Source organism: Suricata suricatta, chromosome 3, assembly GCF_006229205.1.
Source record: "Suricata suricatta isolate VVHF042 chromosome 3, meerkat_22Aug2017_6uvM2_HiC, whole genome shotgun sequence".
Lineage (NCBI taxonomy): Eukaryota > Metazoa > Chordata > Mammalia > Carnivora > Herpestidae > Suricata > Suricata suricatta.
Window position 1 is genome coordinate 9,036,139 of NC_043702.1, and position 24,324 is coordinate 9,060,462.

Consider the following 24,324-nt stretch of genomic DNA (forward strand, 5'->3'; position numbering starts at 1 on the left):
CTGTAGGCCATCTGGATGTCCTCTTTGGAGAAGTGTCTGTTCATGTCTTCTGCCCATTTCTTCACTGGGCTATTTGTTTTGTGGGTGTGAAGTTTGGTGAGTTCCTTGTAGATTATTTTTTAGAAAAGCCTTTTAATATTGAGAATATAATTTTTCCTCAAAGGAGCTATTACTTTTTCTATAAAGAATGTCTGTGATACATGTTCAAAATGTCACTGCCAAAATATTATTCGCATTGCACAAATCATCTTTCAACTTTAAAGTGCTTCATTGTTCCAGCTTTTTGGTGATTTCAGCCTACTAAAAAAAAAAAACCAAAAACTCATCATTTCCGAGGCACAGAAAATGTCTCATGCATTCCTGTCTTAGCTCTACTTTTTTAAACACTGACTGTCGCCCAAATAGGGTGTCCAGATGCCTTTGACCGGTGAGTCAGAAGCGGGCCACCTCCTCCGGGAGACAAGCCCTGAGTAGGATCTGCTGTAGGCCCTCACACCCAGCCTCACTCAGCCCCGGAAGCCAGTGCGTTGGCAGGTGAATGTGGGTTTTTGCAAGTGGCTTAGTTCAGAGGTTCAAAGTAGAGGGCACTTCAGAGCTGGTCTGTGGTCATGGAGCAGGGGAAAGAGGGGTGACCCCGAGAGGCTGACGGGCTTGACCAAGGTCTACAAGCTTGTGGGAGACAGCGGGATTTCAGGCCTCTCCACTGTGGCCATCTTTGGGTCAAAGTACATTTCACTGCAACGTATACACGGTTTGCGAATTTTCCATTAGTTATGAACAGGGCAGTGGGCGTGGCCCTCTCCGATAGGTTGCGAGTCCATCACCCGGTGATGTTCTTCACCAGCTCGCGGGACCAGAGACGGGGCCAGCTGGGACTGGGGGGACAAGTCAGTCTGTAACCTGCTGTGCAGGGTTTCAATCTAGCGCCTCCCACTTACTAGTTAGATAACCTGTGACCCTCCCGTCCTTTCAGCTCTTGGGTGTCCTTATCTTTAAAATAAAAGGTTGAGGGGCCCCTGGGTGGCTCAGTCGGTTAAGTGTCTGACTTCGGCTCAGGTCATGATCTCATGGTTCGTGGGTTCGAGGCCCGAGTCAGGCTCTGTGCTGACAGCTAGCTCAGAGCCTGGAGCCTGTCTTTGGATTCTGTGTCTCCCTCTCTCTCTGCCCCTCCCTGCTCATGCTGTCTCTCACTCTCTCAAAAATAAATAAATAAAAAATATTAAAAAAATTAAAAATAAGGGGTTGTAGTGAGGATCGCTCACTCATTCAACAATTGCTTATTGAGTGTCTCCTATGTGCCAGGCATTTGCCAGGTGGCAGGACTACATGTGTCAAACAGCAATGTCCCCATGCTCAGGGAGGCCACATGGTAGTGAGGGAGAGGAATCAACAATGTGAGCATGTGTATTTCTTGATGTGTGTGTGTGTGTGTGTGTGTGTGTGTGTGTGTGTGTGTGTGTGTGTTTAGTTAAGGGAGAGGGTCAGGCAGTGATAGGTGCAATGATAAAATAGGTGAAAAGATCGAAAGAAATAGGAACATGGAGGTGATCAGGTGAGGCTTCTCTGAAGGGAAACTACTTGTGTAGAGACCTGAATAAAATGAGCTGTGAACAATGTGACTGTTGGGGGGAATAGCATCCAGGTGGAGGGATTAGCACTTGCAAAGGTCCTGAGGCAGGAATACGTGCACAGTGCCTAAGAGCCAGTGATGAGACTTGGGGCTGGGAAGGAAGCTGGACCCGGCCACGGAGGAAGGACAGGGATCTTATCGTGAAAGTGACAGGAAGCCGTTCCCGGGGCACTGGGGCAGCCCATCTGACTTCTTTCTGACAGGATCACTCCAAAACCTGGTGAAGAAGAAACGTAGGGAGGGGCAATGGGGAGATTACTCTCCAGGCAAGAGAGAACGGTGGTTGGAGAACCGAGGCACCAGCAGCAGTGGGCATTTGGGTCTGGGACATATTGAAGGTGTAGCCAGTGACACTCGCTGGAGGATGTGTGTGCCGTGTGAGTGGAGGTGGGGACTTGTGGATGGCTCCAGAGGTTTGTATTAATAACAGCTTCATTGAGATAAAGTCCACATCTCACCCAAGAGTACAATTCAGTGGTTCTCAGAACATTTACGAAGTTATAACAGTCCATTTTAGAACATGGCCGTGTCCCCTGAAAGCAGCCCTCTCTCTTTCACCTGTTGCCCCCTGACTCTGCTGCCTCCTCCCTGCAGCCCACGGCCACCATGGATCTCCTTCTGGTCTCTACAGACTTGCCCATTCTGGGCATTTCATGTAAGTTGAATGATTTGATATGTGGCCTCTTGTGTCTGGCTTTTCACGGTTCATCCGCGCTGCAGCACCTAGAGGGCTTCGTTCCTTTTTATGCCCGAAAAATATCCCATTGCGTGGAGACACCGCATCTTGTTTATCTGCTCACCCATGGGCGCACGCGTGGGTTGCTTCCACCCTTTGACTGTGGTGAATAGTGTTACCGTGAACTCTACCCTAGTTATGACCTCCCTTCTCTCCTCCTCCAGGATCTTATGCTCCCAGCCTTTTCCGTCTCTGTCTCTGCCGTCCTGCATCTTCTAACTTCGTCCTCGGCTTCTCCTCAGCAGGAGCCCCAAGGTCTCATCTTAAATCCAGTCCCTTAATGAGCAAAACTTTAATAAGTCCTTGCTGCCTGCTTTTATTGTTGATTTCTTCCTCCCCTCCCTCTCCTCCCCTCCCTTCCTCCTCCCCTCCCCTCCTCCTCTTCCTCCTTATCTCACTCCTCCCCCTCCTCCCCATTCTCCCTTTCTCACTGCCCACAGCCATCTATGTCCATATTGTGATTTCCTGCCCACTTACTGACACTTCCTTTCTCTTTGCATCATGAAACTTTTCTGAGGCTATTTATTGATGGTGTCCTCCCCACTAATTTCCAGGGTGCTTTCTTTGTCCTCATCCCCTTAGAAGCATTTGTCCCCTGGCTTACACAATGCTGCCTGGTGTCTGTTCTGAGAACAGCCCTCTTCCCCTCCTTCCTCTCCCTCCTCTCTCTCAAGAGCCACTGTCCTACCTCCCTCTGCCTTTGGCGGCAGTCACTCACTTTCAGCTGTCACCTCTAAGTGTCTGGCTTCCAGACCCTTCCTTCCAGCCTGTCGCCTCCGCTCCAGCACGCCCAGTAGAACTGGCACCGATGCACCACTAAGGTCTCATCCCCTCCTCAGACCCACCCCCAGACCTGCGGGGTCCTCCTCCCCCACCTGTTGCACACGCTTTCAAGCCTGACCTTTTCCAGAGCCCTGGTTTCTGTCAATGGTGCCGTCACCACCCTTGTCACTCAGGCCAGACACCCCTCCTCTTACCTTTGGATTGTCACCAGGTTCACTCTATTTACAGCGATTTCCCACCTGCCCCAGCTCTCCTCTCCCCCTCCCGCATGCCCTGAGCTGGGCTGCTTCTGCCTGCAGGATTGTGATAAGGCTGTGGGACCTCTCCCTGGTCCCCCCTCCTGGCTTCCAGAAGCCCTGGGCCCCGCGATGCTGAGCAGGGCTGAGGTCACATCGCCAGAGGGCACCACCTGCTCTCACTCCTCATTTTCCCTGTGACTCGAGGGAAGTTTCTTGGTCGCGCTGGGTCCCAGTTTCCTCTCTGCCACCTGGGCTGGCCAACGATGGATTGGCCCAGCGTACCTCGGGGAGGCCGGGAGGTTTCGGGAAAGCGGTACCCGGCTGTGCTCCGACAGGTACCTGCACCCCAGCGCGTGCCGGCAGGCAGAAGTCAGCGGCCGGCTGTCACCGCTGCTGTTCCGGTCCCATCGCCGGCCCCACGGCCTGCGCTGGGCCCAGGGCCGCTTCTCCGGCAGGTGACGTGGCCTCAGCTCCTCTGTGCTGTCCGTGTCTCATGGGCCCCCGGGACCACGTGGGACCCTCAGAAGGTCCTGTGCTCCTCTGCTGAGACCCGCTCCCCACCCATCTTCCTGCCTCAGCGCTGGCCCGGCTCTCGATGTCTTTTTAAAAAGCCTCATGCGGGCATCTAGGTGGTTCAGTCTATTAAGTGTCTGACTTCGGCTCAGGTCACGATCTCACGGTTTGTGGGTTCGAGCCCTGCATCGGGCTCTGTGCCGGCAGCTCAGAGCCTGGAGCTGCTTCGGATTCTGTGTCTCTCTCTCTCTCTCTGCCCCTCTCCTACTTGCGCTCTTTCTCTCTCTGTCCCTCAAAAATAAATGTTAAAAAAATTAAAAAATAAAAATAAAAAAGCCTCACGAAAAGGAAACATACCACACATGAGTCGTCCAGAAATGTGGGGTTGGGAGTGTGCGGTCCTGGCTTTGATTCCAGCCACTCTCCGACTACCTTGCTCCTCTGAGCCCAGATGTTCTCACCTTCTCACTTGTGAAATGGAAGGACAGGTCTTGACCTTGTAGGGGTTGGAGAGAACACAGGCACACACCCACACGTGCACACACACGCGCACACAGGCACAGAATGGGGGACCCCCAAAGGTCACCAATTTTAGCCTCTGAGTCAGATGCTAGTAAATGTTGAGTGGGGTGGATGCCTTCATCCTCCTTGTCGTCGCTCCAGAGGCTGAGCCGTGACCCCCACGCCCCTCTGGAGTCCCCCTCCCCCACCCTGTTTTGCCCACACCACTGCGCCTGCGCAGAGGAGGAAGGGACCAGAGTTAAGCCTTCCCCCTGAATTGAAGCGGCTGAGAACAGGAAGTGACCCGTCTCGAACTGCCTTCCCCACCTGTAACCTTCGCTGAAGCCGCTTTGGTGTCCCAGCCCCTCAGCCTGTGGATTTGAGGCCACAGCCCACCTGCCTCCCCGAGGCCTCAGGCTGTGCATCCGATCTGTTTGGTGCCCGGACGCTGGCTTGGCTCACACTGCGTGTTTATTTCGTGGGAATGTGTCTTCGCTCCTCCGAAAGTGTCTCCGATCCCCCAGCTGTGAATTCCTACTCATCAAATTTCTTTCTCAAAGAATGAAGACCTTCCCTGTAGCTTGGTTTATTATACGAGCCTAGAATTCAGCTGATAAATATCTTTAAGTCAGTCCGTGAACCTGTCTGTTTCAGGGCATAAATTTTTTAATTTAGTGACGTCTTCCTTTGGATATTAGTATCTCTTGGGCAGTCGTCAGGACATCCTTAATGAAAGGAACTTTCTTGAAATCTCTCCCACTTTGTAATCACCAGGCTAGAAGCGACCCGTGTCACATATAGTCTGGCCTCTACCAACATCACAGTTTCTTATTTGGGTTCTAGGAAAATGGAATGAAAGAGATTATTCTAAAAATAGAGATGCGTGGTGCTTACGTGGTCATTAATTACTTTATAATGAGTACCGCCAGAGTCCTTGGCTCGTTGCTAGGGGCTGGGGACAGAAATCACCAACACCTGCTTTCAAATAATTGGAGAGCAAATCTGGACACAATGCAATGACAGGCACGGTCATCAAGCCTGGGGCTCTCAGTCACCAAAAGAAAAAAAAACGTGCCAACAGCGCAGTCAGTAAAGGCTTTTTAATGTAATATTTGGCTTTCACTCTTTGATTGTTTTCTTTTGTAATCTGTCACACATAACTCTTAAATGAATAATATTAATATTTGATATTTAAAAAATTGCTGCTAGTTTTCTGGACCAGTGGTTCTCAGACTTTAACATGTACCTTGGATCAGAATCACCTGGAGGGCTTCTTAAACCTCAGATTGTAGCCTGTATCCTACCCCCCACCTGGCCCCCAGAGTCTCTGATTCTGTAGGTCTGCGATGATGCTGTGAAGTCACATTTGTAGCAAGTTCCCAGGTGATACTGAAGCCTATGGTCTGGGGACCACACTTGGAGAAGTGCTGGTCCACACTGCCTGTTAAAAACAGAGAGATTGGTAATATTGGCTTATTGTTTGGCAGTGTTAAAATCTGTAAATTACCCACTCATTCACAAACACTGAGCCATCTGCGATGTAATGGGTGTGGCACAAGCTATGTGGATTGATCCCAATGGCTCGTGCTGCACAGAGTGGGTCTTGTTCAGTCCTTCCAACCATCCCGGAAGCCAGGTATTGTCATTATCCATATTTCACCCAAGGGGGCCGTGAAGGTCAACGTCAGTCCTTTGATGTTACTCAGCTGAGCTTTGCATGGCCATCCCTGACCTTTGGCTCTGTAAGCCATGGCCCTTTCCCCTGTGCCTCTCTACTGTGTGTACTAATTAGATCTGGTTACTTTCTAACCTGGAGATTAATTTTCCTGATTTTGCTGGATATCAGCTTTCTTCCATGCTTTTCTGTCTATTGCGTACTCCGATTTTAATTATATTTTATTGATTGCCTTTCACAGATGGGCGTCCTATGGCTTCCTTTCTTTGCCTTTGGTTTTTAAAGCATGTTTGCATTTGTTCAGATGCCAGGCCAGCAGATCTCCCTACTTTTTTTTCCTGTTAAATAATTCCTACCTTCTGACTTTGAAATTGGATGCCTCTGAGATTGAATGTCTAGATGGCCCACAGATTCCTGCTATTGATTTCTTGCTTCAGAGTGCTAATATTAGGCCCTCCGGCTCTGCAGCAGACAGCTCCCGCCCCAGCCCAGCTGCTCTGGTCCCCGAGGGCAGGAGCCAGGGCAGTGGGTTCCGTCCCCCCCATCAGCTTTCCGGCACAAAACCAGCAGCTTTGCCTGACTGCACAGCCAGCTATTAAAAGACCAGGAATGTTAAAAATAGCTCCTGCCACATTCCCACCTTGGAAGCTTTCAGGACAGCTCTCCAAAGAAACAATTAGATTCCACCCTCTGAATCAAAGCATCGCAGAGCAATATCTTTCCTTCACTAGAGGAATCTCTCAGTAAACATCATGCACAGAAGTAGTTGTGCAGGGAGGCAGGATGTTAAAACCACAGATCGATGGCCTTGTTTTTTTAAACAGCCAGACTCATTTAGCCAGCTTTGCATCCTGGTGATTTATCATTGAACTTGAGAAGGTTTTCCTTCATTTCCCCAGCACAACCCACCTAGACCGTGATCTGGGGGTGCTGGGGGGTACAAGTTTTTGGTTATGTTGTTTGCAATCAAAAGACACTCCTAGGATGCGACTTTCTACAAACCGTTTGGATATTCACAGGAAATCAGCCATTTTCTCCCTAGACACGGATACATTTTAAGTTATGTTTTCTACTTAAGTACAAAATAGTATAAAATTAAATAGTCCAACTCTACATTAGACTAAATGTAATCTGGGAAGGCATCCTCTGAATGGATTATTCAGTTCAATGTGTTTCCTACAAGGTGTCTGGTTGATCACCATCGGCCAGCCTTCACTTAGTACATGCGTTTTATTTCGTCCATCGTCATTGCTCGTGGTCAGATGCTCTAAAAGCACTAAGCCTCCATTTGGAGTTTAGAGCTCTGCCAGTCATCCTATAGGTCCTTGAAAGGCATCCTTCTCATATATCCCAAGGCATAGCTTTTCTTATAGCCTCTTTGTTGCAGTAGAATGTTCTCGAAAGAAATGATAAAACCCCTGGGATTCCCTAAAGGAGAGAGCGGTATCTCCTGTAGTCCTCTAGTTTGGAACCCATTATTATATTATTTATTCATCTAATATCACTATCACTAATTGCTCAGTAACAAAGCTTTCAGACTCACGTGATTTATTTTAAAATGGTCTTTAACTTGCTGGAAGATATAAATATTCCTGAGGATTCTGATTTTTAAAAATGTACTGGAGGTTCAGTGTCCCTGCTTTGAAAGGACTGGCTTCTGTTAAAGGGGAGATCAAAGGTGTTGGGATGAAAACAAGTGTTTTCAGTCTGAAGCACCAAGGTCTCATCGCCCTACCCCAGGGTTTCTCAACTCTGGCTTGAGGGACTCATTGGGCTGGGTCATTCTTTGTTGTAGGGGACCATCCAGTGCACTGTGGGTATTCAGCCCCATCCTTGACTCCTACCTGCTAGGTGCCAGTGGCACTCCCAGTGCTGTGACATTGTCCATGTCTCCAGATGTCACCAAGTGTTCCCTGGGAGGGTGGGTGTGATTGGGGTTGGAGGGAAGCATCCTGGTGGAGAACCACTCTGACGTAGGGAATTAAACCTGGATGGAGCTGTTACATGGGCTTCGGGTCTGTTGATTTGCCGTGTCTGAAGCACCCGTGGAAGGTGCTGCATGCTACTTGGAGAAGTAAGACTGACGTTCAGAGGAGGGTCAGCCTAACTTCTCATCCATCCCAGTCTGGCTGGGCAGGAGGAGGGTCCTTTAGCAGAGCCACTGCTCCATTGTGGGGTCTCCCGCACCGGAAACACCCACAGTGTTGCAGAACACAAGGTGATTTTACATAGCATGCGTTTGAGAGAATACATGTGTGTTGTGGTAGCAGTATATTTATTTCAGTGGGCATTAGGGAAAAAAGTAATGAACACATTTTGCTCATGCTGTTCTAGGTACTATTGCATAAGGAGAGGCTAAATCTGACTTGAAAGATATGGTTGAGTTTAGGGCAAAAACTTGAAGCAACTTGATTGATCTGTGCTAGGAAATGTTTAAGTGTTGAGGATTCAGAGATTACCAAGAAAGGTAAAATCCCAATACTTAGGAAATTTGTTGAAAGAAAACCAACAAAGCAAAGCCTTTCGGGTAATATAAATATAATTGATGGAGCATGAAGGAGCCCTGCAGGGGACAGCAGCAGATTCTGGGACAAAGCCCTGCTCCCACGGGTCACCTGCCAGGTGGGGAGGTGACAAGTCTACATGTGTCTTGTTGAGTGGAGATACGTTCTAAGATGCAGAATAAGGAAGGGCTTGAGGCCCAAGGTCTGAGCAGGTGATTTCTGCGCAGAGACCAGGCTAGTGGGATGGGCAGCCATGGAAGAATGGAAGCTCAGAGGGAACACTCTGTGCCAGGTAGCGGTGGGACTCTGGGGTTGAGGTTTTTGATGACCACTCTGGGCTTTCCTGCAGAGGGAAGACAATCTGAAATTATCTTTTGTGTTTGTTCCCTTGCAAGAATTAAATGTAAATCATAGCAATTCTCAAACTCCATTAAACCTCTCAACGTATCCTGGCTTAGCCTTATCTTTCAAAATTCATGCATCAAAAATTCCACTGGACATTTTAATTGGAATCGGAAGTCTGATAGATCCTCTCATGCACCACGTTATCCTAATCACGACACATTCTTGGGACGCGTGGATTAGCCAAACCAGACACCAAGTTCCGATGCCAGGGCTCCATCTCCGACGTCACATCACGATCTGTGTATGCGACTCTTCCTCTTTCTGGGTTAAAGACTCAGACCCAGAGCTGTGTTATTCTCAGCTAATTGCAGTTCTTAACCCTAATGAATTAGATCAGGCACTCAGGGGTCGGAAGTTGTTTCTGGGGGAGAGATTTTTGCCTGTCTCCCACGACCTGGGCATTCAGGGCAATTCTGAGGTCTGTGACAAGCATGCAGAGGCCATCCTTCTCCTCTCTTGCCTCCAACAGCAGTAAACACCGGTTCACACTCTCCAAATGGGGTTGATTTCACAAGGCACAGCCCCCGGGCTCATGAGACATCTTGACCTAACTGTTCTTATTTTATCTGTCATCCCCCTTGAATTTGTAACAGACTTCCTTCCCTGCATAGTGGATTCCACGTCTTCCTACGTGGTGCTGGAGGCCATTTAATGAACTCTCTTAGGTCCTCTACTGCCTTATGAAATTCATTTTTAACTCCTCCCACTTTTGCTTCCTGCTCTTACAGATGAAACTCCCTGCATTTCCTGTAGTCCCTTCTCCCTAAGGTTATTGCTGACGTTCTTTGGTAGCTTCTTGTTACATGACAGGCTTTAAAAAAGTTTTTAAAAATATTTATTTATTTTTGGAAGAGAGAAACAGAGACAAAGTACGAGTGGAGTGGGGCAGAGAAAGAGGGAGACACAGAGTCTGAAGCAGGCTCCAGGCTCCGAGCTGTCACACAGAGCCCTATGTGGGGCTCAAACTCACAGACCATGAGATCATGACCCGAGCCAAAGTCAGACGCTTAACCAACTGAGCCACCCAGAGCCCCATCGTTACATGACGATTTTAAATTCCTACCACCCTTCTCTTTCTAGGACAGGACCACAACTGCTTTTATTGTGTCCCTCTCACATCTTTTTATGGTCCTGAGGCCGCAGCCTGAAAACACCATTAAAGACTGTGAGAAGGAGCTTGGTGATTTGGGGACAGACGGACTCCAGGGTGGCCACAGTGCGGTGGTCGATGTGGAGATGTGTAGGGATGTAGGAGGCAGGGGCCAGATCACATTGTGCCAAAATTTTACCCATGGAGGCAAGTGTTTGGGTTTTGTTCCAAGCCCTTTGTGAAGCAAGTGGAAGGTTTCAAGTATAAGAAATAAAATATAAGCTATGTCTTAAAAAAAAAAATCTCTCCGGCTACTCCCACGTGATTGTAGAATGGACCGTATGAAAGCAGGAGTAGGGGAGAGGAGGTGGGCTGAGGGAGCACTGCCTTTTTTTTTTTAAACTTTTATGTTTATTTATTATTGAGAGAGAGAAAAAGAGCATGAGCAGGGGAGGGGCAGACAGAGAGGGAGACACAGAATCCGAAGCAGGCTCCAGGCTCTGAGCTAGCAGAGAGCACAGAGCCTGACGCAGGGCTTGAACCCACGAACGTGAGATCATGACCTGAGCCGAAGTCGGAGGCTTAACCGACTGAGCCACCCAGGCGTCCCAGGGAGCACTGCCTTAAGTCCTGGTGAGAGGCAATGATGCCTGGGCCTGGACAACATGAAAGAATTGTGTGGTAATAACACTAATTTGGAAGGAGGTTCCAGAATGCTTTGGGTTTGGGTGAGAAGGGGCCGTGTTGCTAGTTCTGAAGAAAGGAATGGAGACAGTTGCTGGTATTTGCCTTGGTAGTTAGGTATAGGCTTTGTCCTTTGGAAACCTGAATGCAGGAAGACAATCTCTGTTGTGGATTTTTAAGGACATCTAAACGGCATCCACACCACCTTTCCCACATACTGCTGGGCCTTCACATGGGCTTTAACTCCTGACATGCCATTTGTGTGTATGTGTGCATGTGTGTTCGAGAAAATTCTCCTGTTAGCAACAGGCACAAAATGACCACGTGTCACCTTTCGTATCCCCTGTGTTGACATGATCATTGCTTTACTCGAACATTCCACGGGGTCCTCTGAATGTGTGTCATTCCTTTGGTAGGGTGAGGAAGTGTCCATGATCAATGTGGTTATTTTATTCCCCAGAGAAGGCACCCGCTTTCCACAAGATGGAAGAGAGAGCCCAGGCAAAGGCGTCATGGTCTTGTAAAATTTAAATCCCATCCACTCATTTAGTTTTAGCACCTCGGTTATGATATGAAATGAAAAAACAACAGACACGACAGGTAATTTGCCTATGCCTTAGATGCGCAGTTCAGAATATCATATATAGATCAACATCAGGGATCTGTCTGACAACTCACTGTAGGTTTCTGGTCTCTGGGGATCCGAGAAATGACTCACAGGTATTGAAGAGTCCCTTAAAGCAGCCACAGGACACACGTAGTTCCTGTCCTCTCCCAGATCTGGCTTCTGTTGGCTCAGTGCAGTCAGCGATGGTACTCCTGGAGCTTCCAGCTAAAATTGGAACTACTTTCTTTGATGTCAACAGTCATGCCTGGCCTGGGGTGGACAAGCATCAGGTCCTGAATTACTGCGTGGCAGACACGCAGGCTGGTGGTCATTGCCAGTAATGGACCAGCTGGTCACTGGCAGCGAAGGATGTTTAGGAATCCCATAATTCCATAATTCCAGCCCTGCCTCCCTCCTTTCTCCCTCCTCTGTCGCTCTCTCTGTTGTTTCTCTTTTCCAGTTATATTGAACCCATAGAGATGCCAATATATACATACTTTACAGGTCTAAGTACACACGGTCTTTTTCTTTATAGTTCCATGTTTCTCTTATTTAAGAAAATCTTTGTGAGAGAACTTTAAAGCTCAAGAGCCAAATGCAATGATAGAGTGACTGGTCTCTGAGCCATGTTCCTCATTAAAGAGAACCCTTGGCACTTGAGTAAGACAGTTTGCTTGTACTGGGTCACCTCAGTGCCAGACTTTAGACTGTTCACCACTCAGTACTGGTGGGAGAATCCCAATCACTCACACGCTGCAAATGTGGGTTGACCTCTTAGGTAGAAATCCTACTAAACTTGCATATGTAAATATTAGAGCATTTATCAGCCCTTAGGATTTACCTTGTGGGGCGCCTGGGTAGCTCAGTCAGTTAAGTTTCCAACTTCAGCTCAGGTTATGATCTTAGGGTTTGTGAGTTTGAGCCCTGCGTTGGGCTCTGTGCTGGCAGTTCGGAGCCTGCTTCAGATTCTGTATCTCCCTCTCTCTCTGCCCCCTCCCTTGCTCTTGCTTTGTCTCTCTCTCTCAAAAATAAACATTAAAAATAATTTTGAGAAAAGATTTATCTTGCTTAAAGGTTTAATTCTTAGATCTATTAGATAGGAGTGAATTAAATGCACGGGAAGATTCGGGTATTATCCAACAAATGGGGTTCTCAAAAGGATATTGTTGAAATTAATAAATGTGGTTGAGAGTGTAAATAGGACCAAACATTAAAGACTCCATTAGAAGTGATTGTAAAAAAAAAAATCTCCTTTAGTTAGGGATATATATTGAAGTCTTTATAGGCGAAAGGCAATTTGCTTTCAGATGCCCCAACAGGGAAAATATAAAACTGTGAGGGAGCAGGGTGAAATTAAATGGACAGGATGCTCGTCATTGTTGAAGTCGGTGATAGATACATGAGGCTTGTGTTCCAGTCTTTGTGTAAGTATGTTTAAAATTCCCAAGTCAACAGTTCAAAGAAAATGAATGTTAAAATTTTCTCTAGAGAACTTTGAAGATCATGGAATCCTGAATTCTGCTTATATTGTTTCTGTCTGGTACGGACATATACCTCCCTTACAGATATAACTCATTGGGTTCTGGCCAGTTTTCATGCTTTTGTATGATTCTGGGGTCATGATTTTTAAGGGGTAATTTTTGTGATGGCAGGATTCATGACTCTATACCCTGAAAACACTGCTTCTAAGAGGCCAGTGTTTGTAATTCGTTGTCTTTTTCATGAAGGTACTTTTGTAGCCTCTTGTAGACATGTTGAAAGCAGGGATTTAAAGAAAATTCTTGGTGAGCCCAAGAACAACCATGCTGTTTACCCTGTGTCTACCTCTATCTATGTATTTCCTTATACATCATTTTCTGTTATTTTCCCTTCATGTTAAATACGTGTTTTTGAGCATGTGATACATGTTGCCTAGTCATGATGATGCATTTAAGGGGTTGAGCTCAGGAATTTGACTCCCTGTGTGGCATTGGGCAAATCACTTAAACTTCTCGGGTCTCAGTTTCCCCATTTGTACAATGGACATGATTGTAATGATACTGACCCCGTAGTTTGCAGTGAGAATGAATTAACGTATAGGAGAAAAAAGAAGTGTTCTATTATAGATATTAGCTATGATTTTTAGTCAAAAACTTATTTTAATGTTTATTTTTGAGAGACAGAGCATGAGTGGGGGAGGGGCAGACGGAGAGAGAGAGAAAGAAAGAGGAAGAGAGAGAAGGAGAGAGAGAGAGGGAGACACAGAATCTGAAGCAGGGTCCAGGCTCTGACCTGTCAGCACAGAGCCCGACATGGGGCTCAAACCCACAAACTGTGAGATCATGACCTGAGTCGAAGTTGGACGCTCAGCTAACTGAACCACTCAGGCACCCCTGGCCAATACCTTAGTCATAGCACTTTTCTGAAAAACAGTTTGCTCTCCCTCATTCTGAATTTACAGCTGTCATTTGGAGATCTATGAACATAATATTATCATATTAAGACATTCTACTCTGCAATTTTGAAATAGCTTTTTGTCCTGGTATTTGGGTTGTTAGTTATACAATTACTTTATTCATCTTATCCTGCTGAGAAGCTAGAATCTCCTGAGCCATTTTGAAGCCTTAGGGAAGACTAAGGTTGCACATAAATGCTCTCCACATTCACAAGCTGTAATTTTTACTCATTTGGTAGGTAATTGAAGCCCAGGTAACTCATCCCTCTTCTCATATCGTTGATTTGCTTTGGCGAATCTCAGATTCAAGTGCTAATGACAGTCTTTCAAAACGAATAATTCAGAAAGACAAGTTTTTAGGTACTTATTGTACATCCTAGCAAGGTATAAAATACTACAGGATGATTATAGTTGTGCAGAAAATATCTGTGCATAAGTATTTCTGATAGGAATCCTCTCCCAATTATTAAGAGTCCTGTACTCAAATAGCAGTGAGGGCCACGCCTCTTTCTCTTGGACATCTTGTGTTGTCCTAATTTTCCTTCTTAGCCATTTTCCGCTTTAAAATGAACACTTGTCTTTCTGGAAGGCTTTGTTTTCAAAGTTAATAAATAATGTGGAATTTATTTATTTTAAACAACTTTTTTAAATGTATATTTATTTTTGGGAGAGAGAGAGAGAGAGAGAGAGAGAATACGCACATGAGCACAGATGAATGAGGGGCAGAGAGAGAGACACACATAGAATCTGAGGCAGGCTCTAGGCTCTGAGCTGTCAGCATAGAGCCCGACGTGGGGCTTGAACTCACAAACCGCGAGATCATGACCTGAGCCGAAGTCAGACACTTAACCGACTGAGCCCCCCAGGCGCCCCTAATATGGAATATATTTAAAGCTCTGGGTTGCGTCATCATAGATGGGAGTCCTTACCTCCTTAGCCCATGTGTGATTATGTTACTGTCCAGTGAAATCCCCACCAGAGTCTTGCTTCACAGAGAATTTATTGAGCTGGATGGGATTCAAATAAAATTAAGAATAATATATTCAGGTGCTTAACATTATGTGTGTCTCAGTCTCTTTATCTGTAACCTGAGGGAATGGGCCATGGCATTAACACAGAAGAGTTCTTCTCCCTGTAAAATATAAATGAAAGAAATCTTAATGCCTACCGTTTTTCCTAGTGCTTTTAAAAATAGATGTTGGGCTGATCCAGGGAAAGTGACCATCCTTTCTGTTAGATGGAGTAGAACATTTTAGATTGTGTTTTGCCCTGTGTCAGAAGTTAGCTGGGACCCCTTAGTTCCTGAAGGTCCTGACTAGTATTTCAAAGTAAAATGCAGGACTAAGGCTGAAGAAGTCTCTCCTTGCAGTAAAGAGTTTTGCAAAGTCAATGACTTTTGAACTGTGATTCTAAACTGCTAAGACTGTTTCTCACTGCAAAACCAAAGCAGACCGAGGAGGGGCGGGGGGATGGGGGTGCCTCTTTAGCTCAAAGCTGCTGCTTTTTGGTGGGTGGGTATTCAGCAGGTCCTGGGGCGGTTCACAATGGTTTTGCAATAACGCATTTTATAAAATATCTGTCTTATTTGACTCAGGTTATACTGGAGAGCTTTGCCAATCCAAGATTGATTACTGTGTCCTAGACCCTTGCCGAAACGGAGCGACATGCGTGTCTAGTCTCAGCGGATTCACCTGCCAGTGTCCAGAAGGTGAGTATTATTGCCTAGGAATACCTTTTGTTCCCGTGTTGAACCGTAGACTACCGTGATCCATACAAGAGAACTTCCGATTTTGTTCCACTTATAAAGCAAAATATGTCTTTTTAAAAAAAATTCTAAATACTCTGGTTTCTCTTCAGATCGTATAAATCTTTCGCCTTTTACTAAAAATTCTTTGCTACCAACTGAGCCACCCAGGTGCCCCTAGAGGTTGTTTCCTGTTTGTAAAATCAGCATGTAACCTCCTGATCCGCAGAGGCGACATTGACAACTGCATGAAGTATCAGGACACCGTCTGCAGAGATTACGTGTAGAGTCTGAGTGCGTAAGGAACCATCTCTGGACCCCACGGTACCCTCCTCTGCCCCTGGCAGAGAGGCTGCAGGGGGGGTCCGTGGTTCAGCATGGCACTTGCTAAAAGGCCACAGACCTCCCAGGTGACCCACGGGCTCAGGGTTGCCAGGGGGCAGCACGTGCGAGCTGCAGCACCTCCTCCTCCTAATATTTTCAAGACCTGCCCTGAAGAAGTGAATCTCGTCCCCCAGCTTCCACTCACCTGCGCAGGGGCGGAGCTGCACCACCGAGGTGCTTGTGCTTGCGATGGATGTGGTCACCATGACAATGGAGTTAAGTGTTTGATGAGCCCTACCCTTCACCCTCCCTTGAGTCTCTGAAGCAAATGGAAAACATGGACGTGTTGCAAGGAGCTGAGGGCTAGGCAAGCAGCACGGGTGGCCCTTATGCATGGAGCTTTGCAGATTTCCACGGCTTCGCTGCATCCTGGGTCAGGCGGTTGCTAACTAACTGGTTGTAGGCTATGCTTCTAGTCAAGGGTGGGCTTCAGGGTCACCAGCTGATTGACCTTGCAGCCACCCGATCCTCCTAAATGTGGGCTTCAGAGAGACTGCATCTTCACAGGGCCATGCTGGGTACAAATGGGATTTTTGCAAAAGAGCTTTGAAAACTCCAAAATGGCTTATTTTTTACAATTTTGACTGTCACCAGAAAGTTAAAATGAGACCCCAGGAGCTCATAGAGGTAGTGACTTATAAAAATCATGGCAGCCATGAAGGATGGCCCTTGAGTTGGGACCCAAATGTTTTTATTTTGCCTCATACTGCCATTTTTCCTGGTGGACAGAGATAACGGAGAGCTTCCTGTACGCCAGGCGCTGGCTGGGCACTGGGATTTAAGGGCCAGTGGAGCTGACATGGGGTCTCCTGCGCTGCATATTCAGATGAGGGTGTGCTTACATCAGGACCAGGGCCGTGGCGAGGTCCAGAAGCAGCTGTTCGGTCTCGGGCGGCTGGGCATGCTGAGGGAGGCCCTGAGTGAGGACGCGGCGGATGGCGGAGGTGAGGGCATCGCAGATGAGGGAGGCTGACGAGGAAGAAAGTGGGTGATGGGAGGCTGAGATACACATCACGGGCTTTTGTGTGCCGGGGGGGGGCATCTCATCTTCATCCTGAGGGGCAGTGAGGGGCTTACATCTGGAGCCTGTTTCCACCACTTGCTCACCAGCTCTGCCTCGTGGGCAAGTGAGTTCACCTCCCTCTCTCTGTCTGTCTCAGTTTCCTAATCTGCAAATTGGGGACATGGTAATGCCCACTTAGTACAGACAATGAGTGGGAAAGAAAAGAGAAGACAGGAAAGAAGAGAGAAAAAAAAGCTGGGGGCACAGAGACAGTCAAAGATAAAGGCCTAAATGTCCATCACCTGATGAGTGGATCAAGAAGATGTGGTATATATACACAGCGGAGTACTACATGGCAATGAGAAAGAATGAAATCTGGCCATTTGTAGGAAAGTGGATGGACCTCGAGGGTGTCATGCTAAGTGAAATAAGTCAGGCAGAGAAGGACAGATACCATATGTTTGCACTCATAGGTCTAACAGGAGAAACCTAACAGGGGACCACAAGAAAAGGAAAGGGGGGGAAAAGAGTTGGGGAGAGGGAGGGAGGCAAATCATGAGAGACCTTTGAATCCTGAGAACAAACTGAGGGCTGAAGAGGGAGGGGGGAAGGGGAAGAGGAAGGAGGTGATAGTCATGGAGAGGGGCACTTGTGGGGAAGAGCACTGGGTGTTATATGGAAACCAATTGGTAATAAACTAAATAAAAAAAAAGAAAAACAAACAAACAAATTCCCTCTAAAGTAAAAAAAAAATACAGACAATGAGGATGAAATGAGATGATGCAGGTAAAGCACCTAGCACAGTGCCTGGCTAAGTGGCTATTCAGTATTAGCTGCTTCATCGTTATTGATTTTCTAGTAACAATTACTGTTAAGCCATTGATGAATTTAAATAGGAATTTGTCATTTTCATTCTGGAACAGTATGGGATATAGAGTGGACATAAGGAGAAAAGTTTGGGGATTGTTGTAGAGGTCCAGGGAATAGACATTGACTGGTAGGAGGGCGTGGGCGGAGTTTAGAAAGGAGGGAAGCTGCCAGATTTGAGAGAACTTGAGATGGGTGGGTGATGAGGGGGGAGGGGAAAGTTTGTTCCTTCTGTCACTCTGTAGCCGGCTGTGCCATTCCAGATAAAAGAAATGCAGAGGACAGGTGCTCTATCTTGGACGTGTTGAGTTTGAGTGGGCTTTGTGACATCCAAGTGGAGATGTCAGCTGTGAATCTGGAAGCTGGTGGAGAAGTCTGGGCCAAGTCCAGAGGCAGACCCACTAGCCCCGAGACTGCAGTTTAAATCTTGGCGTCTGGGGGATTGTCCAGGGAACCTTTTTCATCCAGTGGCCTGACCGTTTCTCCACACTGCCAAGATAAAGCCTAGTGGACATGGGACGCTCTGGAATGAAAGGAACGAAGCAGTTTCCCAACAGTCTTTGCAGAAAGAGAGTCTTCAGAGGCTCACCTCTGAAGACGGACCGGGGAAAAGGGGCTTTACTCCTAGCTCTTAAGGACGCATTGCATGTTTCGGAGCCTCTTAGCAGAAGCGTGCGGCCAATGATTGGACGGCTGGCATTTTTAAAGCAGCCCCTCCCACTGGCTTGTTCTCTGGAGGCCTGTGGTGGAAGATAATGTTTATAGAGCACATTGTGTCTCAGGATCCCTCTCATTTCCGCCACACTGCAAAGACAGGTTTGGAAAGTGTCTCAAGTCCGTGGAATATTCTGGAGTTGTGAGCTAGCATTGGACCCTTGCTGCTCCTTTTCCTTCTTTCTTTTTCCTTGTCTCCAGTGATGAACGTTTTGTCATGTTTGCTTTATACATATTCATTTACATATACAGTTTGTTTATTTCTTTACAAAGTAATTTGAAAGCAAATGAGAGCCATTACGGCTCTTTATGCCCAAATAGATCGGTTTGTGTTTTCTAAGAATCAGCACCAGCTTCTTCATATCTGAAAGTGCGCCTAGCAAATGAAAAAACTAGTAATTATTTCCTCATATGATGTCCTATGCACCCCTTTTTTCATTTATTCCTTTGTATGTGTTAATTCTGTCTGCCCTGGGTGCCCGTGTTCTCTTGAGAGGGTGGGAAAATCCTACCCCAAGAGCATTTAACGCCATATTTTGTATTAGGAGGAGGTTAATAAAAATGTATTAAATGAACTAATTATAAAAGTCGGCACCTCAATATCACTCTGCAAGTCCAGCAGCACCTCTGATTCTCACAACAGTCCTATGAAGCAGATGCTGTTAATATTTCCATTTAACATATTGGGAAGCTGAGGCACAAGATGATCAAAAAACCTGCCCGTGAGCACATAGCTAGAACATTTTTTTTAATTAAAAAAATTTTTAAATTTATTTTTGAGAGACAGAGAGACACAGCATGAGCAGAGGAGGGTCAGAGAGTGAGGGAGACACAGAACCGGAAGCAGGCTCTAGGCTCTGAGCTAGCTGTCAGCACAGAGCCCGACACAAGGCTCAAACCCACAAACCGTGAGATGGTGACCTGAGCCAAAGTCAGATGCTCAACCCACTGAGCCACCCAGCCGCCCCTCATAGCTAGAAATTTAAACCCAGGCACCTTGGTCGTGGCCTTCTGAACCACTGTCCTCTACTGTCTCTAAATACATCCTTTAAAATAAACTCCGTGTTGTTTATTTTTAAAGATGATCTTTGTAACGATAGTCATGAGTAAAATTGACACAAAGTTTGGTGGGTTCTAAAACTTTTCAGTGTCCCTGCTAAAAATTCTGAAGTCTGGGAAAAGCTAGAAAAAAATTTTTTTCTTCAAATATGTAAAAATTTACATAAATTGAAATATATACATATATTTCATATATATATATATATATATATACACATATATTTCTTTTTTGTAAGAACAGTGAAAGCCTTTTACAGAAATTCCCTCCCAGCCTAGAAAGCTGTTATAACTAGGTTTTCCCTCTGGATAGAGCTTTCAACTCTGCACGTCCACATCTTGACTCTTTCTTATCCTTTTCATCTCCATTCTGTTTCCTTCAAGGATCCTTCTCTAGTCAACCCAGACCAGGCCCTTCGAGATTGGGGTCCTTCCTGGGTCTCTGTCTCTTTGACTCTTGCCTCCTTTTTTAACCTGTTTCCAAAAGTTCAGAGTCAGTGAGGCCTGCGTGACAGCTTGTGCAGTAATTATCATTTAAGCTCTCCTTCTGGAAGGTTTCTGCTTTCCTCCTACACTAAGAGTTTTGTTCTTTGTCAACAGGTTCTGTCTTTTCTCTGAATTTCTACTTCACGTTCACTGGGTCCACATTTGTAAAGTGCAGTTTAGGATTATGGTTCCTGTGGAGGTGATAAGAAACAAAAGTAAGAACATCATGAGTGATTTTTTTCTCTTTTTAATGTTTATTTTTGAGACAGAGAGAGACAGTGTATGAGTGGGGGAGGAGCAGAGAGAGAGACAGGGAGACACAGATTCTGAAGCAGGCTCCAGGCTCTGAGCTGTCAGCACAGAGCCTGACCTGGGGCTTGAACCCATGAACTGTGAGATCATGACCTGAGCTGAAGTTGGACGCTCAACCAACTTAGCCACCCAGGCGCCCCTTACAGATACTTTCCTGAACCACAGCAGCAAAGAGGAGAAAATAGAAGCTTATCTTACTGCTTATGTACTTCCTCTGGATGCAGATACTGTCTTTATGTTTGGTTTAGAACCTTGAGATCCTTACATTTTAAACCAAATGCATTTTAATTCTGAAGATATCTAATTATATATACTTTCCATCACTGCCTATTGATATTTAAATATGTAAATTTAAATATATGACTACATTTAAATACATATGTAAATAAAATCTGAATATGATTGTCTTAGCCATCCTCTCTGCCTCGGCAGAGATTTTTTATTTTTTTTTTCTGCTTCAGAATTTGAAATAGAATACCACACAGACTAATAGGGAATAAAAAGAATTTAACAGAGATGAAAGCACTCAGCAGGAAAGCCCATTTGTTGGTCCTGCAGGTATGCTGATCACATTATGCAGGGCACAGAATCACACTGCAGAGAACCTCATCTCTTGCCTGGCGTCCACGTAGGCGTGTGGCAACCAGAGACTGACGTGAGAATATGGGGCTCCGGGCACTAGTTTGAGAAGATATCATTTCATCCAACAGACTTTATTTTTATTTATTTTTATTTAATTTTTTAATGTTTTTTATTTATTTTTGAGAGACAGAGAGAGAGAGCGCAAGCAGGGGAGGGTCAGAGAGAGAGGGAGATACAGAAACTGAAGCAGGCTCCAGGCTCTGAGCTAGCTGTCCGCACAGAGCCCGCCTCAGGGCACGAACCCACGAACCATGAGATCATGAGCTGAGCGGAAGCCTGACGCTTAACTGACTGAGCCACCCAGGTGCCCCATCCAACAGATATTAAAAACATTAGAAGGTATTTTCTGGCGTTACGCTGATGGGAGCACAGATCCACAGAATTTGTGTTAGCAGCTCTTGCACTGTGATTCTGAAGGCAAATACTGCATCCGGGGAGGGAACCTGCTTCCACGCTCGATTCCATGTCAGACGTACAGGGCTTGAAATTGGAAACTCCGTAGCCACGTGTGGTTTGTGTCCTTCTCTGGCCCGAGGTCAGTAGACCTGAGTCTGGGGCCAGAGAGGAGGCGGGGGAGCGGGGTGCTTACAAATGTGGGTTTTTAGGGTCACATTGCTTGTGTTTGAATTCCGGACCTCTCCCCTTTGCAGCTCTGTGCTTCTCTGAGGCTCATTTTCCCACTTAGAAAACGGGGATGGTATTAGGACATCCTTTAGAAGTTGGTGCGAGGAACAGAAAAAGCCCTTTGCTCTGTGCTTGGCGAAGAGTCAGTACCGAACAGTGTTAGCAGTACTGACGACGGTGATGATGGGAATTTAGTCATATCACCTTGGGCGAGTCATACAATTTTCATCTCCTCCAGCCATTGTTTTCCTGTCGTAAAATGATGAGGACTGACTGTGACTGTTAAGGGACCCTGTTCCTGATACTCTTTGATTCAAACAGAACAACTTAAGAGCCCCTCGCTGAGTCAGTAAATCCAGCTTGTTCTTTCAAGTAATGTTTACAGAGAAAAGTTTCATAACCTCTCAGCGACTCCCTAAAACTGAATGTTGGCCCTCAGGCCCTGTAGGTTAAATCCCATTACAGCAAGCTCCAAGGGTTTATCCAAACTGTTTTTGTTTTTCTACATTTTATAGCCTTGAGTAATCTAGCTATAGAAATCCTTTTGTCCAGCTCAAATGTCAGTGGTAATGCTTCTCATCTTAGAGGGATTTGCAGGCAATAGCCACACATGTCATAAAAATTATCTCTGAGATAATGTGGATTGTTCAGAAACTGGGCATGTTACCCAGTAAGGATTTAGGAGTCCTACACTCCTAGCACTTGGTTGTTTTTCCCCAGTGTCCTGATAGGTAGGATTTGGGTGAAAGTACTCTCCTAGGACCTTATTAAACTGCATATATTTACATAAGAAACGTGTAACATGTCCTCATAAAATTACCAGGCCTGAATAAAACACTGTTCTTATTCTTTGAAACTTTGGCGCTATCCCTAAGTCAGCACCTCATTTAGGAACTGTAGCGGCTGAGATCCTTGGCACTCCAAGAAGTATATAGTTTCACCTTTTGGAAACAAAGCAGGCTTTAAGACTTACCAAGTGTAAGTAAAACTTAATATCTATGTTGGGTGTATGCTGATTAAATTTTGATTAACAGCTGAGTTCATATTTCTTATCTTTTCTTTTTTTCCGCACACAGCCCAGTTTCCCTGAGGTTGTTTAAATAAAAATACTGCAAGGAATTTTGCTTTCCTGCTTCCCCCATTTGCAGTGGGACCAGATGCACTCACTTTAGTGCATGACCAAGGTTCTGCCATCTTTAGCTCTGCTGCCCCTCTGGGAACCATTCCGATGCCCAGGTTAATGGTGGCAGATGGCAGTTGGAAGTTGCAATGTGACAAATGAATGAAGAAATAATGATACCTTGTGCTTTTCTTTTTTTTTTAAATTTTTAATGTTTTATTTATTTTTGATACAGAGAGAGACAGAGCATGAGAGGGGGAGGGGCAGAGAGAGAAGGAGACACAGAACCAGAAACAGGCTCCAGGCTCTGAGCTAGCTGTCAGCACACAGCTTGACGCGGGGCTTGAACCCACGAACGTGAGGTCTGACCTGAGCCCAAGTTGGAGGCTTAACCGACTGAGCCATCCAGGCGCCCCGCCTTGTGCTTTTCTTTGTAAGAAGAGGTAGGGAATACCTAATAGGCAAATACAAATTCTAATTTCTTTTTTTTTCAAACTTTTTATTTTTAAATGTTTTATTTATTTTTGATACAGAGATAGACAGAGCATGAGAGGGGGAGGGGCAGAGAGAGAAGGAGACACAGAACTGGAAGCAGGCTCCAGGCTTTGAGCTAGCTGTCAGCACAGAGCCTGAGGCGGGACTCGAACCCACAAATGTGAGATTTGACCTGAGCTGAAGTCGGAGGGTTAACCGACTGAGCCACCCAGGTGCCCCCAAATTCTAATTTCTTAAGGCGTGTGTCCAGATCTGCACGTGAAAATCATTTAGTGTTCTTAAAGCTTTTTGACTTTAAAAATTTGGGTATATGGCCTGAATTTCTTTTTTTTTTCTTTTATAGTTTATTGTCAGGTTGGTTTCCATATAAACGCCCAGTGCTCATCCCCACGAGTGCCCTCCTCCATGCCCGTCACACCCCTTCCCCTCGCCTTCTCCCCTATCAGCCCTCAGTTTGTTCTCAGTACTCAAGAGTCTCTCATGGTTTGCCTCCCTTCCTCTCCCCAACTATTTTTTCCCCTTCCCTGCCCCCATGGTCCTCTGTTAAGTTTCTCCTGTTCCACTTATGAGTGAAAACATATGGTATCTGTCCTTCTCTGTCTGACTTATTTCGCTTAGCATGACACCCTCGAGTTCTATCCACGTTGCTATGAATGGCCAGATTTCATTCTTTCTCATTGCCGTGTAGTATTCCATTGTGTAGATAAACCACATCTTCTTGATCCATTCTTCAGGTGATGGACATTTAGGCTCTTTCTATGATTTGGCTATTGTTGAAAATGCTGCTGTGAACATTGGGGTACATGTGCCCCTATGTATCAGCTCTTCTGTATCTCTCGGGTAGATCCCCAGCAGTACTATTGCTGGGTCTTAGGGGAGTTCTATTCATAGTTTTTTGAGGAACCTCCACACTGTTTTCCAGAGCGGCTGCACCAGTTTACATTCCCACCAACAGTGTAGGAGGGTGTCTATCACTCCACACCCTCGCCAGCATCTATAGTCTCTTGATTTGTTCATTTTAGCCACTCTGACTGGCATGAGGTGGTATCACAGTGTGGTTTTGATTTGTATTTCCC

The 24,324-nt window shown here is 46.1% G+C and overlaps 1 protein-coding gene across 1 annotated transcript in view; it reads left to right on the top strand.

Moving 5' to 3' along the window:
• The window catches only part of DNER (delta/notch like EGF repeat containing), a 292,299-nt gene that overhangs the window by 181,446 nt on the left and 86,529 nt on the right, over window positions 1-24,324 (top strand). The window contains exon 9 of the mRNA XM_029932873.1: window positions 15,396-15,509. Within this exon, the coding sequence (XP_029788733.1) occupies window positions 15,396-15,509 (114 nt within the window). The remainder of the gene's footprint in view (window positions 1-15,395; window positions 15,510-24,324) is intronic.